The sequence below is a fragment of the Oncorhynchus kisutch genome, linkage group LG14 (genome assembly GCF_002021735.2).
Source record: "Oncorhynchus kisutch isolate 150728-3 linkage group LG14, Okis_V2, whole genome shotgun sequence".
Classification (NCBI taxonomy): Eukaryota; Metazoa; Chordata; class Actinopteri; order Salmoniformes; family Salmonidae; genus Oncorhynchus; species Oncorhynchus kisutch.
In genome coordinates, this window is record NC_034187.2 from 81,082,804 (window position 1) to 81,100,783 (window position 17,980).

The 17,980-nt window shown below is 41.0% G+C and overlaps 2 protein-coding genes and 1 non-coding gene across 5 annotated transcripts; 2 read left to right on the plus strand and 1 right to left on the minus strand.

Annotated features, from left to right (window-relative positions):
• The first annotated feature begins 2,218 nt into the window (after positions 1–2,218).
• On the plus strand, positions 2,219–12,209 carry LOC109880391 (uncharacterized protein C6orf47 homolog). 3 transcript variants are annotated; one of them, XR_004202911.1, is made up of 10 exons: positions 2,219–2,406; positions 2,670–2,708; positions 3,875–3,949; positions 5,263–5,336; positions 5,616–5,656; positions 5,970–6,037; positions 6,213–7,510; positions 7,691–9,241; positions 10,183–10,892; positions 10,967–12,209. XR_004202911.1 is itself a non-coding variant. In XM_020472587.2 (3 exons), exon 2 carries the CDS (start codon positions 8,282–8,284, stop codon positions 9,197–9,199), a length of 918 nt encoding a protein of 305 aa, XP_020328176.1. In that variant the 5' UTR covers positions 7,042–7,510; positions 7,691–8,281; the 3' UTR covers positions 9,200–9,241; positions 10,183–10,266. The 3 variants fall into 3 exon arrangements, 1 of the variants encoding a protein (XP_020328176.1); XR_002253692.2 differs by having other exon boundaries at positions 2,221–2,406; positions 10,183–12,209; XM_020472587.2 differs by lacking the exons at positions 2,219–2,406; positions 2,670–2,708; positions 3,875–3,949; ... (2 more) ...; positions 5,970–6,037; positions 10,967–12,209 and having other exon boundaries at positions 7,042–7,510; positions 10,183–10,266.
• LOC116353504 (small nucleolar RNA Z195/SNORD33/SNORD32 family) lies at positions 5,103–5,185 on the plus strand. Its single transcript, XR_004202937.1, has one exon. It is a non-coding gene; the product is annotated as a small nucleolar RNA Z195/SNORD33/SNORD32 family (small nucleolar RNA).
• Positions 12,210–12,213: 4 nt separating the features above from the next.
• Positions 12,214–16,746, minus strand: LOC109880392 (E3 ubiquitin-protein ligase PPP1R11). Its single transcript, XM_020472598.2, has 3 exons — positions 16,410–16,746; positions 15,535–15,643; positions 12,214–15,410 (listed from the first exon to the last, which is right to left on the minus strand). The coding sequence occupies exons 1-3, from the start codon at positions 16,485–16,487 to the stop codon at positions 15,244–15,246; spliced, it is 354 nt and encodes a 117-aa protein (XP_020328187.1). The 5' UTR covers positions 16,488–16,746; the 3' UTR covers positions 12,214–15,243.
• Positions 16,747–17,980: the final 1,234 nt, after the last annotated feature.

The following is a 17,980-nucleotide window of genomic DNA, read 5'->3' on the forward strand; positions in this document are numbered from 1 at the left end:
TTAGGCTACCTGCCGCCTCTTTCTAGAGCTACTATCTGAAGATCACTGATGACATCATGATTCTGTTTTTTTCCCCCCAGTTGTCTTGAAAGCACCATCAATCCAGAGAATTACAGACTTTGATGACACGGTGAATCTAAAAATGTCTTGTATGCTGCTAAATAAATGATGTCACGGAGATATGTAGCTAAGAAAATAATACTAAGTGTATGTTGTGTAGTAAGCTGTTAGTAGCCCATGTGCCTCACCTAATAATTTGGTCTATTTTCACCTCTTAATTTTGCCTATCCTCCTGACTTGTAGTCAGCTGTTTTTGAGAAATGTAATCATCGAATATTGTAAGAGCTTTCATTGTCTGCTTATACCCCCTCTTTATTTATCCTACGGTTCTGACTTGGTGTACAGGGAGAATACTGTAAGAACGGCCCATGTTCTGAATTCTGTCGCTGTACATTTAAAAAGTGCTGAACAAATTATATTGACTACGTCCGTCCTAGCTCGCTCATTCACGTCAAAATTACGGATGACCTCTTATCCGCTTGTCGTCCCCTTATGCCATAGTTTTTACATCTCAATTGTCAGTAGAAACCAACCACATTTGTTTAAGCAAGTCAGCCATATTTATACATTTTTTTGTTTAACCTTTATTTAACTAGGCAAGTCAGTTAAGAACAAATCCTTATTTTACAGTGACGGCCTACCCCCAGCCAAACCCTAACCCAGACGACGCTGGGCCAATTGTACACCGCCCTATGGGACTCCCAATCATGGCCAGTTATGATACAGCCTGGAATCGAACCAGGGTCTGTAGTGACACCTCTAGCACTGAAATGCAGTGCCTTAGACCGCTGGTACTGTGGTTGGGACTCTGCTGTTGTGACAGCTTTAGGTTGGCCCTAACCGTTTGTGGGCACCATTTGTCACCGTTATAGTGCAATGAATGATATCACCACTGCAATAACGTATCCACCAATCTAAAGAATAGATGGGAGCTAGTGCCGCTTTGTGGACAAAGACTTCCATTGACTTCCATCGGATGCAGTCTATCACAGTGCCATACGTTTTGTCATCAAAGCCCCATATACTACCCACCACTGCGACCTGTATGCTCTTGTTGGTTGGCCCTCGCTTCATACTCGTCACCAAACCCACTGGCTCCAGGTCATCGACAAGTCTCTGCTAGGTAAAGCTCCGCCTTATCTCAGCTCACTGGTCACCATAGCAGCACCCACCTGTAGCACGCGCACCAGCAGGTATATATCTCTGGTCACACCCAAAGCAAATTCTTCCTTTGGCTGCCTTTCCTTCCAGTTCTCTGCTGCCAATGACTGGAACGAACTGCAAAAATCACTAAAGCTGGAGACTCTTACCTCCCTCAGCTTTAAGCACCAGCTGTCAGAGCAGCTCACAGATCACTGCACCTGTACATAGCTCATCTGTAAATATCCCATCCAATCTACCTTTTAATATATATATATATATATATATATATATCACCTTTAAATAAAGATAAATAAATAAATACTGCATGGGGATGAGGTAGGTAGATACCATAATGTATTTATTTATCCTTTGCACCCCAGTGTCTCTCCTTGCACATTCATCTGCTGCACATCCTACCATTCCAGTGTTTAATTGCTATATTGTAATTACTTCACCACCATGGCCTATTTATTGCCTTACCTCTCTTATCCTACCTCATTTGCACATGCTGTATATAGACTTTTCTACTGTATTATTGATTGTATGTTTGTGTATTCCATGTGTAATTCTGTGTTGTTGTATGTGTCTACCTGCTTTGCTTTATCTCGGCCAGGTCGCAGTTGCAAATGGGAACTTTAACCAGCCTACCTGGTTAAATAAAGGTGAAATAAAATTAAAAAATAAAAATTGTCATGGCGGAGAGAAGTGTATTTTGTCATATAAAAGTGGGCGTGCCAGAGGGTGTGGTTTGTAGGCCTGTCATGGATATTTAGTGGGAAATACGCCACCTAGTGCCCATAATAAGTATTTTGTCGGAGGTTTCGAAATCTCAGAAATTGTCGATATTTTCCAGTTTATCACCTTGTAAATATTTTCCTGAAAACAAACGTGGAAATATAGACGTTACAATATTGTATCTAAACATCATTATGGGATATGTATGAATAAAAATATAAAAACAGGCAGTATATGTGCTAGCCGTATAGCTGTAAGGACCCAGCCGTATAAATAGAACGCACCCCCGTTCATTAGGCCTCTCTCCAGTCAAGACGCTTGAATGAGTGGTGTAGGCAAAAGAGAAAAAGATGAAGACACGCGTTACATTTATGTCGGGAAAAATACACCCCAAATGGGTTGGTAATGCTTGTTATAAAGACGGCGAGTGTGGCTGAGAGGTTGCCCAAGTCACCAGAAGTTTGCAAGGTAAATCTAACTAGTTCATGTACTTACTTTAGCTAGCCAGCAACACCATGTGCGCATGCACGAAAGACGTGCACCGCTGACCCTAATAATGAAATTTCTCTTGCGTTTGGAGTGTTTATGATGATTTACTAGACTAGAGTCTCTGATTTTACAGTGATGTTCTTTCACAGTGCACTGAGACACTTCCCTCAATTGTATCATTCACTAACGTTATCTATATAGCTGAAAGAATTTAATTAATGCAACATGTTTGGTGTTCTCAGGGAAGTGGACGGGCGTCTCAAGCAGTGTATCATTTGATGGTGAGTTTCTGTGGCACCTGGAGGTTGACAAATAATTCAAGGTATTGAAGTAAGATCCATTGTTTGCTTTCCGCCCGTAAATGTATATTTTACTCTGCAATTAATTTCGAACTCTACATTTTGCGTGCTTAAAACACGTGTGTTTTTTTTGTATTATGGATCCCCTTCCTGTCGTCCAGCAAAATACGCCAGTTATTACAATTTAATAAAACAGTAATCTAGGTTCAGAGTTCACAAGTGTGCCCTCAAGCCACTACCACATCTACAATACAAAATCCGTGTATGCATAACATATCTGTGCCTGTGTTCCATAAGTTTAATTTTACTCCTTGCATCAGTTACTTGATGTGGAATAGAGTTCGTTGTAGTACTGTGCGCCTCCCCTAGTCTGTTCTCGTCTTGGGGACTGAAGTTTAAATGTGCAGCACGATGTTCCGAGCTTGTCCAACAAACATTTAGTTAACCTTGTCATTTTGTCGGGACAGTACTGATGACTGACTCCTGAGTGGTGCTGCTTTTTACGGCACTGCATCTGGGTCGGTATAATTTGGTGAACGTTCCAAAAACGTCTTAAATAACTAGGTTGGCAACGAACGCATACGACGTATCGTGGCAGAATTAGATACCGGGCAGGGAGTGGGCAATTCTGGAACGTCTTTCACACGCCATGTTTATTCCCAAAAATGTCTGTCCTAAGTTACGTTGTGAGTTGATACCTATTCGGCAGCTAGTTGGCTAGGTTATTTGCAAATGCTACTTTTGTATGCGTTTGTTGACGTTTTTTGGAACGTAACAAATTGTTCCCACCCCTGCATCTCAGTCCTAGACGAGTCAGTACAGATCCTGGTTCGATCCTTGGCTGTTTAACCGGTTGTGATTTGGAGTCCCATAGGGCGGGGCACAATTGGCCCAGTATCGTTAGGGTTTGGCAGGGGTAGGCTATCATTGTAAATAAGAATTTGTTCTTAACTGACTTGCCTAGATAAAAAAATATAATTTACATCCTAGGTGGCCATCAAAATGGTTTACTATCAACTGAGTTATTGGTTGGTTTTGCAAACTATGAAATTTGACATAATGCTTTTTCTGATTAACCAATATTCACACTTTAGTTACATAATGTCATGTGTTAACTATTTCTCCTATCTTTAACACTGCATTCTCAGATTCCACGTCTGTTCTGTGGGGGGAAATAGCTGGATCGCAATGAATGCCAACTCCTGCAAGTGTTCAGCCAATCGGTGAGATTAATGCACAGAAGCCCTGTTGGCTCCATCAGTGTATGCATTAATGATTTCCTAGTCTAGCCTCTGAGTACATCGTGAAGTTCACGTAACTGTGCTCTGGAAATGCATACTGGGTATCATGCCATAAAGTACCTTTGGATTCTAATGTATTTCATGACTTTCTAGACCAGTTGAGGATCCTTTCATGCAAGTCTCTTACCCTTTATGTCTAATATTTGTTATGCATTAAAGTAGTTTTCATTTGAGGTCTCTTCGTGGCTCAGACTAACAGTGAATCAATTCCCTAAACCGTAGTTAAATACATTTATCCAGAGTACCAGTGGCTGTGAATCAATTCCCTAAACCATAGTTAAATATGTTTATCCAGAGTACCAGTGGCTGAAAATCAATTCCCTAAACCGTAGTTATATATCAAATTTATTTATATAGCCCTTCGTACATCAGCTGATATCTCAAAGTGCTGTACAGAAACCCAGCCTAAAACCCCAAAACAGCAAGCAATGCAGGTGTAGAAGCACGGTGGCTATGAAAAACTCCCTAGAAAGGCCAATACCTAGGAAGAAACCTAGAGAGGAACCAGGCTATGTGGGGTGGCCAGTCCTCTTCTGGCTGTGCCGGGTGGAGATTATAACAGAACATGGCCAAGATGTTCAAATGTTCATAAATGACCAGCATGGTCGAATAATAATAAGGCAGAACAGTTGAAACTGGAGCAGCAGCACAGTCAGGTGGAAGTTGAAACTGGAGCAGCAGCATGGCCAGGTGGACTGGGGACAGCAAGGAGTCATCATGTCAGGTAGTCCTGAGGCATGGTCCTAGGGCTCAGGTCCTCCAAGAGAGAGAAGGGGAGAATTAGATTCACACAGGACACCGACTAGGACAGGAGAAGTACTCCAGATATAACAAACTGACCCCAGCCCCCTGACACATAAACTACTGCAGCATAAATACTGGAGGCTGAGACAGGAGGGGTCAGGAGACACTGTGGCCCCATCCGAGGACACCCCCGGACAGGGCCAAACAGGAAGGATATAACCCCACCCACTTTGCCAAAGCACAGCCCCCACACCACTAGAGGGATATCTTCAACCACCAACTTACCATCCTGAGACAAGGCTATATACATTTATCCAAGTGCATATTTTTGCTTGTCAGTGATGTTTACCACAGTAATGTATTTGAGTTTAACGACCATGAGAATACTTTACATGCACTACCATCTGAGACATAAAAGCAACCTTGTTGAATCATGTGAACCTCAGGTTGTAGCAAAAAAAAGCTTACGTTTTGCTGTGTTACTTTACCAGGTTCTGCTGCTAGATGGCAGGGGCCATTTTAATTTGTCTGCTTGCTGCCATTGTGGCAACAAAAGTTCTGCTGGGTGAGTTGTGAAATCAATTATTTTGATCCATTTTAGTACCATCTAATGACTAATTATCCAGTCCAAGGATTTCATGTCACTTGACATGTGTACTTACACCATGATTACTTAGTTATGTTAATATATAACTTGCTACAGCTGTCAGTGATTCTGCTTAACATACATTGCTTGAGTAACTACAATGATAACTCACATTACCATCTGAGACAGTGGATATTATAGTGGTCCTGTGTACTTGTCCATGTTTCAATATGTAATCATGGATTTCTCTGCATTCAGGCCACAAGGTGGTTGAGGGTGTCAACATCTTTGGAACAAATGTAAGTAATTGACACTTTGTATTTTTGTGACATTCGCATTTTTGGTGTACTTGTGTAATGGGATAATGCCTGTAGCGCGTCTATGATGATTGCGATTTCGGTTCCTGAATTAAACTGATGCTTTCTCGCAGCGCACTGAGACACAAATGCCAAATATCAAGAGCATGTGAATGAATTAGTCTTGAATCTGTCACGTCACTTGTTTTGCAAGTGACGTGACTTTATTGTTTCAACTGAGTAGCTGATAAATTCTATTGGGCTGTTTTCATATGTACATTGTAATGGAGGTAGTAATTGCTGCTTTTTCCTTGAGGTTGTGTTGCTCCTTTGCCCTGCCCAGACCAGACCGCGGACTCCAGGATTACTTGTATAAGTTGACAGGTCAGTACAGAAGGTGGTTGTTTCCTTGCTGTGTTGGTGCCATGGTGTCTCTTTGAATATACTAGTTGACGGTGTCTGGTTACCATTAAGCTCTTTCAATGCACTGACACTGCAATTTGTTTGGCTTAAGTTCCTAATCATGTTATGTGTTTAACTGACACATTTGTCTTTTTAGGACTTGGAGGATCTTGAAGTAGATGGGAGATTCTTCAAGAGCTTGGGTTGTGAAATGAAATGCTTAATGTAAGCATTTAGTTGATTGGGGGACTTTGCTGTATACTGTGGGCATGAACAATTTATCTTGGCTTTGATTCCCTCAAGTTGGCAAGACAATCAAGGAATTTCATTGGCGATATCTGACACCTTCCTACCAAAGGTTAACACTGACAACTGCTGATGTAAAAAGGATATGTAATTGAAAGTCAATTGCCCCTTATCATGTGATTTGTGCTTGCAGTGTTTGAATAAAAAAAAATGAGGAGTCATCTGTGTACTGTTTGACTGGGTATGGGCTTGCAAATGGTTTGATATGTAACACTACCCCCATACCTCTTAAGGTTGCCCCTGTATGAAAGGTTACTAACCAACACAGGCATTCAATGCAGAAGTTTCACATGAATAGTAAATGCTCTCTACAGTTTTTCAATTTTGTCAAGTTTGCTAGTGTATCAATTCTATCCAGCAGTCGGGACTAAGCCACTACAAATAATAACCAATAACAGCCAACAATGGCCATGTCATCCACGGGTACACGCAGAACAATGGCGCATAACCGGGTGGTGTAATGTGAAGCATCCGGTTAGCGTTTCCACTCACCACCAAATTTGGTGATGGGAGAAGGTGGATTTTTGGCGAACATTATGCCACTTTTCTCATCGGTGACATTTGCTCCTCGTGTGGGTTTCTTTCCGAAACTAGAATCTAATCGGACTGGAAGAATTGTAGACTTAAGTTTATCAAATACGTTTAAGGCATGCATGGCCTAATTGAGTTATTACGCATCACAGATCAGGCGTTACTAAAATGTAATATGCAAATAAATGCTAGAACGCACCAATCGGAGCTCACTAGCTTGTGCTTGACTCTGCCTGCTATGGTTAATTTCTACAGTGGAAAGACTGACCGTAGCCTATCTAGGGTTATATAATCTTTGGTACAGAACTCGTTTCACTCGGCTCGGAAGTATGCCAGCTATTTCCGGTTCCAGGTGCGTTCTATTGTATGCTAACTAGTTAGCAGCTTCAATTACTGCAGATAATCGGCGACTTTCGCAGTTTTCGGCATAAACGTTCTAGTTGATATCGTATGGACGTCATTGTAAAAGATGCCAGTCGTTTAAGTGGTTACATCCACGACGTTTAGATAACAGTTCAGTACGTTTGGCACTCAAATGAACCTACTTTGCCAATAAGTTGATAGCTAGCTACGTGGACGTTTGCGGATCTTGATTAGCGAACTGTTATAGGGGACAAGGTGAGTTTTGCTTTAGCGAGTGACAACTAACTTTAGACTACCGTTAAATTTATCTAGCTATCAATATCAAACTTTTTTTTGTAAGATTATCTAGCGCTTAGCTGGCTAATGTTAACCATCTTACTAGTTACTATTTTTATGATGTAACAATGAGTTGACTCCTATTTTAACCCTCCACAGATCAAGAAGTGGAAGAGACTCAAGAGAAACACTGTCAGAGATGTAATATTGGCCTGCTACATTCCTCCACTAAACGTCTTTACCCTGTAAAGTTGGACATGTTCTTCAGGAAGTACCTGAAAATATTGTAGCCAAGTACATATATGTATAGACTACGATATCTTACAATTGAATCCCTAATCTTTACACTGTAGATGTAAAACTGGCTATTTGATTTACTCAGTTGTGTTTTGGTATGGTTTGTATGGCACTCACTGTTATAAGAGCAAAATTGGCTAAAGCAAGGTGAAAGTCTATTTGGGGAAGACATGTAGCTAGTACCTCACATTGGAATTTTCCCTTGGGTGTAGGTGTTGTGCTGTGTAGGGACCGTATTGTTGGTTTCAATATAACATTGAACACCTACAGGTCTTTCATGTCCTGAGGTGCACACCCTCTTATTGTTAATTTGACTCATGTAATGTACTATACTCTAACATAACCTTTGAGCTGATAGAAATAATATACAGTTTAACCCGTTAGTACATTCTTCATAAGTCCTTTAGTCTAAAATCCAGACAGAATTAAGGGAACTAAACTAAGGGAGCTGACATGACAGCTGTAGTAGGAAGAGTCTGGGGGTGGGTGTGTCCAGCTGGCTCGTACCGGCCCTGGGGCAGCAAAGTAGCATCTGACAAAAACATGAAAGACGAGAGGCAGACAAGAGGCAGCTGGGGCTTGGGAGGGTTAACAACATGGTTTTGGGGAACCGGACAGAAAAGGCAAGCAAGTGACCAAACAACATTGATTGACGAGTACTGGGAAGCAAGTGAGGAGAAAATCCAGTCCCTGGAAATTGAAGATCTGGGCAAGGGCAAGCAGGTGGCTGAGGGGAAAGCAGAACATGGTGGCTCCAGATGGTGGACTAAGGTTCTGCCGTCCTCCGACTTCCTCTGGCCAAGAGCAGCTGAACCTGGTGGGCTCAAGCAGAGGAAATGTATCGGTGGAGGATGGGACTCTGACAACGATGGGGAGTATTCTGACTATGGAACTCCTCCACCTTCTCCCACACCTAGCTCCTCATCAGCCTTCCGGTTCTTTGCACGTGCCTGGAATGGGGAGATAGTTCCGGAACACTATGAGATCTGCTTCAACCTCCTTCGCCACCTGTTTGACCTGCTCGTGGTGGGCTTCCTGTGGACTGTGTCCCCCCCTACCAAGTTGGTCCTGGAGATGCTAGGGGTCCAAGGAGGACTGAAGTTGTGGCTCCATGGAATGGCAATGTTTTTTGTCTCCACTGTTGGAATGGCAGGACTGCTCTGGTTGGTCCAGGAGTATCTTCCACATTTTGCTCTGGTGTACGGCATCGTGCAAGCACTAGTCATCTCTGTCAGCGTCCGGCAGTGTGTGATCTTAGGAGAGGGCGATGAGGTGGAGGAAGAGAAAGGAGAAAAGGAGGTGGAAGATGAGGAGGAGGAGGAAGTGGGAGACGATGGGGAAGTTACAGAAATGTACCTGACTACAAAATAATACATCAGAGGAAAGATGATCCCTGAAAGAAAGTTTGTTTTGGTAAGTTCTTTCAGTCTCTTTCTCTCTGTTTGATTTTCTGTGTTTTCAAACTGTATTACAGCCTTGGGATGTAAAGTGTGAGTTTTCATGTTAACGAAATGCAGAAAGAATTAAAAATATTGGGCAAACTTAGTGTAAACTCAAACTATGGAGACTATTCTTGTCTAGTTTGGCAATCTTTGCACATTTTTTTTTTTTTGGGGGGGGCGGGGTCATTTAGCAGACACTCTTATCCAGAGCAATTAGGGTTATTTGCCTTGCTCAAGGCCACATGTCACCTAGTCTGCTCGAGGATTCGAACCAGCGACCTTTCAGTTACTGGCCCAAAGCTTTTAACCGCTAGGTTACAGCCCGCCACAAACTGCTCTGCTTTGAGCTATTTTAATCTACAGCCCGCCACAAACGGCTCTTTCAGCTATTTTAATCTTGCAACCAGAGAAAAGGAGCTGTGACATTCTCCAAGTTGTGTGAAACCAGCTTGAACTAATGAATGGCTTTGAGGAAAGACATGTCATTACAGTTTACATAGAGAGCAGTTATGTATGAAGAAAGGATGGGATTTTATTTGCCTGAAGGGGTGCTGCTATAATAGCCACAAACAGCAGCCCCACGGGAATAAAGTGAGGGTTTTGTCCATGTAATAGGGTCAAAGTGCACGTTTGCTACAGAAAATTACAAAAAGCGTTTATTTTTGGGCAAGGTCACGTTGTCCCTGCCTCAGTACGTTTTCTTCTGTTTGCCTAGTGGATACAACCCAGACTTTTAGAGTTGACAGTTTTGAAGTTGTTTTCATCTCCTGTTTCTCTCTTGCTGTTGTCATCCTTATGACCTTCCCATGTGATTTTGTTACAGTTAGCTTGAGGCTATTTTAAAGCATCTGAACCACTAACTGTTTACTGATCATTAGATCTGATCTGTTTACTGATCATTTCTCCCCACAGGAAATCCTTTGACATGGAGGAAAGTTGGAGGGAAGAGGGATGTTTGTGTGTGTGTGTGTGTGTGTGTGTGTGTGTGGGGGGGGGGGGGGGGGGGGGGGGTTGTTTCGGGACCCTGATGTGGAGGGACTGAGAAGTTACGTTTCGACAGCCTATCAATGCAAAGACAGTCACGTGAAAAGAGCTGAGCCCACTGTGTTCAATGAGGAGAGGGAGAGGCTGAAGGACTTTGAAGCTACATTTCACCTCACTACTGTGATATTCATTGGAGCTGAGGCAAAGCACATCCACTACAATCTTGGTCAAATAGGCCCCAGTGATAACACTGTTGTGTTGAGTTTCCCTCCCCCTAAAATACTTTTCTTTGAGACTCAAATTCATACAATTATGTTTAATTAGACATGGCAAGAGGGATTCTTTTGTTTTGTTCAGATTCACTTTTGAATATCTACTCGACAGATACCAGCACCTTTTTTTTCATAGTTTCCTTTCAAAGCTTGATGTTTGTTTTTTGGACGTAAGGTTTATTCGCCTTTTCTGTTTATTTCCTGTGCCATAATACTGCATGTGTAGGTAGTTTAACTTTACAAGTATGCCTTAATATATTATCCCTGTCTTTCTCCACGATAATCAAATTCTCAATAGTACACTACAAATTGAACACATTTATATATGTATCTGTCTTATCACACATATGGTTCCTGATTTGAAAGGTAACTTACAGACCAGAAACAACACATTTATATATGTATCTGTCTTATCACACATATGGTTCCTGATTTGAAAGGTAACTTACAGACCAGAAACATTCAATGGTAACCCTTTTTATTATTTTTTTGAAAATGTGTTTATATGTAACTTGGTTGTGCAGTTATCCAGTAGCAAGTTTTGCACAATCCCATAGAAACCAACAGTCAAGCTCAGGAACACTAAATTCTACCTGCAAAGGTTTTCTTCCTCCTCAGCATGAGCCACAATCTACAGTATTGCATGTGGAAGAGGTTTTTTTTTACCCACAGTGCCCCTGTATCATGAAAGAATGTTCTAGTTTCTACAATGGCCTTTTTCAGATGGCTGTATCTGTTTTGCTGCGATACAAAAAAACCTATCAAAACTTCACAGTGATGCAGAACGTTATACGATACTACCCTCGCTGCGTACTGATAATGAGAACTTTGAACAGTGATACCATTATCTGCAATTCCTCTCTGCCTTTTATCTCGTGTGTGTTTTTGTCACATTTTTGACTTGTTACTCCATGTGTTGATTATAAAGAAAGATGTTGTTTTGTAACGAGAATGTGCAATGTCCCCAGACAAGTGCTGGATCACTGTCAAAATGACTCGAGAATCAGATTCTCAAAAGGTAGCAAAACAATCACATAAAAATTCACCATGGCCATGTTCAGTAGCCAAACATTGATCAATGTTGCAGATGTAAAAAATGCCATGAAACGAGTGACATAATATCTCATATGGTGTGTTTATCCCTAGAAGGCACCCTATTTCCTATATAGCCCTATGGGTCCTGGTCAAAAGTAGTGCACTATGTGTGGAATAGGGTGCCATTTGGGATGCATCCAAGGCCATGTGTCAGGTATTGGGAGCTCTCCGTCAATAGGATTCATACTTTTGGCAGCCAGGACAAAGACCAGAATAACCTCACTGATGAGGTCCCTGGATGTGACCTGGTCATTTGACTTATTTCTACTCGTCTCCATGGCCACAAACCACTAATTCAGTATCCCTCTGTGTTGACCTATAGTGAGATGAGGTAACTACGGTACAGTCCTGGAAACCTGAACGGTCTTGTAGGTGGGGTTGATGGGAGACCCAGGGGTTTATTCATTAGTGCACACCGTAGATAAACATTGTGCAACGGAAATTAGTTCTGGTAGTCTTCCCCCTTTTGGCCTGTTTGCTTACATTTGGTTCCTAGTGAATACACCCCTGGCCTGAACTATCAGTGTTGTAGGAGAGATTGTTGGGAGGTCCAGAACTAATATAATAATAAACCAATATTCTAATTTCCATGCAGCCTTGAAGAATCTTTATTTGTGCTATGATATACACATACATCTCAAGTTCAACTCATGTAACACACTTGGACAAAGTGATTTAATCTTTTATTCACATTAAATCTGATCTCATATGATGTATTTTATGTACAGAAAGGTGCTTTACCAGTACAGGAACATTGTATGTGTGTATCTGTAATAGAAAATGGTGACGTATGGTGAAATTGGATGTAGTCCATGTTGTCACAGATCAAGTACAGTTTAAGTAGTAATACGGTGTTTGGAACCACAGAGGATGAAGCGCGAGACACTGGCCTTTTCTCAATTGCATACTCCTCATGTCCTCTCTCCTCAAAATCCATTGGATGAGAAAGCCAAAGGTCCCACCCCTCTAACCGTCTCCTTCGATTGGGTTTTGAGAAGGAGACGAGAGAGGATGCGAGGAGTATACAATGGGGAAATGGCCAGTGACATTTGGTCAGTTGAGACACTGGTGAACACAGCTTGGGCCAGCAATTCATCATACACCTTCTCCCTATCCATTCAAAAACTCTCTTTCTCCCATGTCTTCAGTTGAACTGCATGATCTGGACTGCGGTAATACTACATTTTCTCCCACTTTATGTTCAGTCTAGTACGGAAAGTACACAGCAGCACTAAATAAATGGCATTTATCTCCTCTCACTGAAACAAACGTTATCTTCTCTGCCCGATCACAGCAGATCACAGTGCAATAAGTATGATGCAAATATAAGACTGATTTAAAATGGCAACTTTTTTTTCCTTCATAACCAACCAGCATGCAGCGGAGGTTACTGCCAATGTTGCCCTGGTGCATTCATTCTCAGAGGGGATAATGAATTAAAGGATATACAGTGAACTACAAAAGTATTGGGACAGTGACACAACTGTTGTTTTGGCTCTGTACTCCAGCACTTGGGGATGTAAAATTATTCACAGACTATGAGGTTAAAGTGCAGACTGTCAGCTTTAACTTGAGGGTTACAGACACACAAATGTCATAACCCCAAGACATGCTAACCCCTCACTATTACAATAACGGGAGGTTAGCATTTTATGTCATACCCCCAAGACATGCTAATCTCTCACTATCACAATAACGGGAGGTTAGCATTTTTGGTCATACCCCCCAAGACATGCTAATCTCTCACTATCACAATAACGGGAGGTTAGCATTTTTGGTCATACCCCCCAAGACATGCTAATCTCTCACTATCACAATAACGGGAGGTTAGCATTTTTGGTCATACCCCCCAAGACATGCTAATCTCTCACTATCACAATAACGGGAGGTTAGCATTTTTGGTCATACCCCCCAAGACATGCTAACCTCTCACTATCACAATAACGGGAGGTTAGCATTTTATGTCATACCCCCCAAGACATGCTAACCTCTCACTATCACAATAACGGGAGGTTAGCATTTTTAGGGGGAGCGGGGGATGTGATATGTTCGTCTAACTTTCTCACGTATTATTATTCAAGATTCATTCAGGATTATCCAGAATTATGGTAGCATCCACATTAATGTAGAAGTGTTCAGAAACATATATTATTTGACTCCAAAATGACAATACATTATTTACCATTCATTTCTATTGGGCACAAAATAATCTGAAACAACCAAACAGAAAATGAATCTAACAAATTTGTAGTCACAAGCTTGATGTAGTCATTGCGTGCTATGAATATGGGACCAAATACTACACTTTGTACTACTTTAATACACTTAAGTGAATCTATCCCAATACGGTTGGTCCCCTAAAATGGCAGGACTGTGTACAAAAAGTGTTGTAATTTCTAAACGGTTTACCCGATATGAAAACACTTTCTAATTAAAGCTGGAAGTCTGCAATTTCACCTCATAGTCATTTTGTCATTTGAGTAGCCATGGAGTAGAGCCAAAACAACAAAAATGTCACTGTCCCAATACTTTTGTAGCTCAGTGTATATAATCTGTATATAATTTGTTGCATATGCATGGTTTCTAAGATTTTTCTAATTATTGGTATGTTGACATTCTCTCACCTCATCAATACAAAAGGACATATCTTCACAACATCTTCTCAGAATTTAAGGCAATCTGCCATCAATTCTATTCTTATTTGAAGTGCTGAAACTAATGTACTCAACACTTCTGAGGATTGTAAAGGGCAGGGAGAGGATTGTGCATCAACACATTTTCACTGCACTCAACTGAAAGGTAATGTCAGCAATGTTACATGAAAATAAGAAAAACAAGACTAGCTTTTCCTTAAAATAGTGTCCTAAATACTCCCCTAAACTTCTTTAATGTTACAGATAGACAACGGTTTGTCTGTACAACATTGTGTCCATAAAATAAGACTGTTTGCTACTTAAGTATTCATGGAGTACTCATTACTTTGAAGTAGAGATAAAAGATGTTACGACCCAAATGGCAGCCTCTTCCCTTTAAAGTGCAATACTTTCGACCAGGGCCCTATATAGGGAATAGGGCAGGGCTCTCCCTCCCTGTTCCTGGAGAGCTACCCTCCTGTAGGTTAACTCCAACCACAGTTGTAACTAACCTGATTCAGCTCATCGACCAGCTACAAAAGCCTACAGGATGGTAGCTCTCCAGGAACAGGGTTGGAGAGCCCTGGATAGGCTGTTGTTTGGAACTCGCTCCCTAGTAGTAGTCTGGGTACCAGACGATTTCAGCTCTCTACAATGTTACATCATCATCTTTCCAAATCCCTGTTTGACAAGCAGGAACAGACTGTCTGGCACACAGGCTAAGATACTGCAACATAAGTAAAATCAAGTATTTAGACAAATAAGGAAAAGTACTCTTTATAAAAAAAGAAAACTGATTGTAATATATACAATGAACTCAACAGCACGCCATTTTCTTATCAAACAGGTTGTGTATAGGTTGTTTTCTTTCCTTTGTTCTGTCTCTTCTAATCTTTATCCCTTTTCCTCCCAGTACTGCAGTGACTGAATTAAATGAGAATGTGTGTGTAGCAGTATGTGTCGTAACCCCCAGTCTCCACTCTTAATCATTAATGGGCATGTGATCCTCCAGAGTTCCCCCCACCCCCTCCACTGTGTCCATGCATGTCTTTCCCATGTCCTAGAATGCACTGTGCACTTCCACAGCCTTCGTCATCTCCCTCGCTTTCAGAGGAGGACTCTCCGAACTGTTTGGGTTTCTCATAGACGCAGCAACCTGTGAAGGTGTCAGAAATACTCAGTCATCAATAATGCCTACAATTGCATGCATATATTTTAGAGCACGAGATAACAGAGAAGTGCATCTAAACAGCTAGAAACAGAGGGAGGTAAATACTCACACTTGGAGGACCTCCTTCCCATATGCTCGTTGTCCACTGTGTCGCTGGACCACTCCACCTTCTTGTCAGTCTTTCTCTTCCTCAGCTTGATGGTCAGGCTACGCCCCTCCTGAGAGACACAAACAGGAGACTGTTAAAGCTTCACCTTCATACAGGCATTTGGTGTTTCTCTTGTCAACAAGGTCATGTAGTCAGTCAACATCACATTTGCTAGTTAGTTGATGGGCTGGTACAACTGGCAATGTGCTACACTTGACAGCTAGGATCAAATCGTTTCACCATGATTGTATGAGCTAATTAGTAAGGGGCATTTCTATGGAATTACGCGAATTCTAACGGAATTACGCCAAGAATCAGATTTTTTTTTTTCAAAGTTGAACAAACCATAGATCTCTATGCCCAATTACTATTGTGAACAATTTGCACTGAATTTAACAATAACATTTATAGGAAGAACTGTGCAGAAGTTTGACAACACAATAAAAACAGAGCGAAGATTTGAACGTATTTCTTCTGTAAATTACCAAACGTTGCATTTGCACAGTTTTTACCAGTAAATGTTTTATTTATTTACTGTGTAGTAAATTGTTCAAAGTAGTCATTGTGCAAACATTTGTATCGCTTGTTAAACTTCGAAATCAATTACTTTTGTTTGGCATAGATTTTAAAGTGAAAAATCTGTGCCTCTGCATAAATGCCGCGTTACCATGGAATTGCTGGCTTTAGGTAATAATGGATTACTTTAGCTATTGTAACTAGATAACTGATCTACTGCGGCCTCTGCATGCATATTGGACTCGATTCCAAACAGTCTATTCGTTATCTTCCTGTATCTACTACTTGGCAAATGATTTGGGTTTCTATAGCTAGTTTACCTGCTGGGGCGGTGGCGGTGTTTCTACTTGAATGGTCTCCGTTATCGTCTCGTTAGAAGTACCTGGCGCCTCCGCCATCCCGATGATGTTAGTTTTGCGGTATTGAGGTCGCGCCAGCCGTCAACAAACGTCAACGTTGTTTTGGGAACAACAACCACCCTGTTTCTGCAACACTAAACAGACTCGTTGTCGTTAGATGTTCGGCAAGAAGCTGTATCAGAATTACAAAAAAAATATTTTGGGCTATATGGAGGAAGTAATTCCTAGACGGACCACTTCCGGCAGTTCCGTACGCAAACGTGTTCGCCGGAAACATTGATTGTTGTGTGGTTGCTGCAGCTAGCTAGTTAAATGACACGAACATAATTATCAAGGGAAACTGTTTAAAAAAGGTTTATTATTATTCTCTTATTAATCCAAATGTATTTACAAAGCAAACAAATATGAACTGAAGATAATTATAATATACCAAAAAAATTAACACTTTGATCCCATGTCTATGAATAATTTTAAATTAAACTTCCTTAATTTTGTTTAGAAGTAGGTATGTGTGTCTGTATTTACTCCCACAACTTTCATGTTCTTCGCTATCAAGACAGAATAAAAACATCAAATGCCTAGAACTATGTTTTGTTTTAAAGGGGTAACATTAAATGGATTAAATGCAAAGATGTAAAGTGTTGGTCCCATGTTTCATGAGCTGATTTAAAAGATCCCAGAAATGTTCCATACACACATAAAGCTTATTTCTCTCAAATGTTGTGCACAAATTTGTTTACATCCCTGTTAGTGATCTTTTCTCCCTTGCCAAGATAATCCATCCACTTGACAGGTGTGGCATATCAAGAAACTGGGATGGCAGGTAGCTTAGTGGTTAGAGTGTTGGACTAGTAACCGAAAGGTTGCAAGACCAAACCCCCGACTGACATATATATATATAGGGAATAGGGCTCTGGTCTAAAGTAGTGCACTATATAGGGAATAGGGTAGCATTTGGGAAACAGCCTTAATCTGGGTCGTGATCCTCCTTTATGTCTAATCTTCTCTGTGATTTCTTCCATATTTCCTGTTGTTTCTTCCATAGTTCCTGTTGTTTCTTCCATAGTTCCTGTTGTTTCTTCCATAGTTCCTGTTGTTTCTTCCATAGTTCCTGTTGTTTCATTCACTCTTTTGATTTGATCATGTTTTTCTTTCTCTCTATTAGATGGGGAGGTGTCGACTGGTATACGATTAAAATGACTCATCCATACACGTTTGGCTTTAGATGTTGTAGTCAAACTAGTATACGATTAAAATGACTTATCCATACACGTTTGGCTTTAGATGTTGTATTCATACTCAAACATAGAAAATCAATATTTATTGTACCCCTTTAGTACTACTGTGATATATATGATTACTAGTTCTCTCAACAGACACCCCTTCACTGACACTATGGTGGATATGGAGCTGGGTACACAATCTCATCTAGACGTGGTTGTTGTCTGTCTGGCAGTTATCTAATAGCTTAGATGTCTAAGACATATCTAATCTTTCTCTTCTGTCTATCTCTTCCTCTCATACTCCTCTTC

What these genes read in the sequence shown, in the direction of transcription:
- LOC109880391 (XM_020472587.2), top strand. Translation starts at nt 8,282, where the DNA reads ATGACAGCTGTAGTAGGAAGAGTCTGGGGGTGGGTGTGTCCAGCTGGC.
- LOC109880392 (XM_020472598.2), bottom strand. Translation starts at nt 16,487, where the DNA reads ATGGCGGAGGCGCCAGGTACTTCTAACGAGACGATAACGGAGACCATT. An exon ending in CACCGCCACCGCCCCAGCAG is followed by an intron (nt 15,644 to 16,409) that starts GTAAACTAGCTA and finishes TGTGTCTCTCAG; the next exon opens with GAGGGGCGTAGCCTGACCAT. An exon ending in GGGAAGGAGGTCCTCCAAGT is followed by an intron (nt 15,411 to 15,534) that starts GTGAGTATTTAC and finishes ACACCTTCACAG; the next exon opens with GTTGCTGCGTCTATGAGAAA.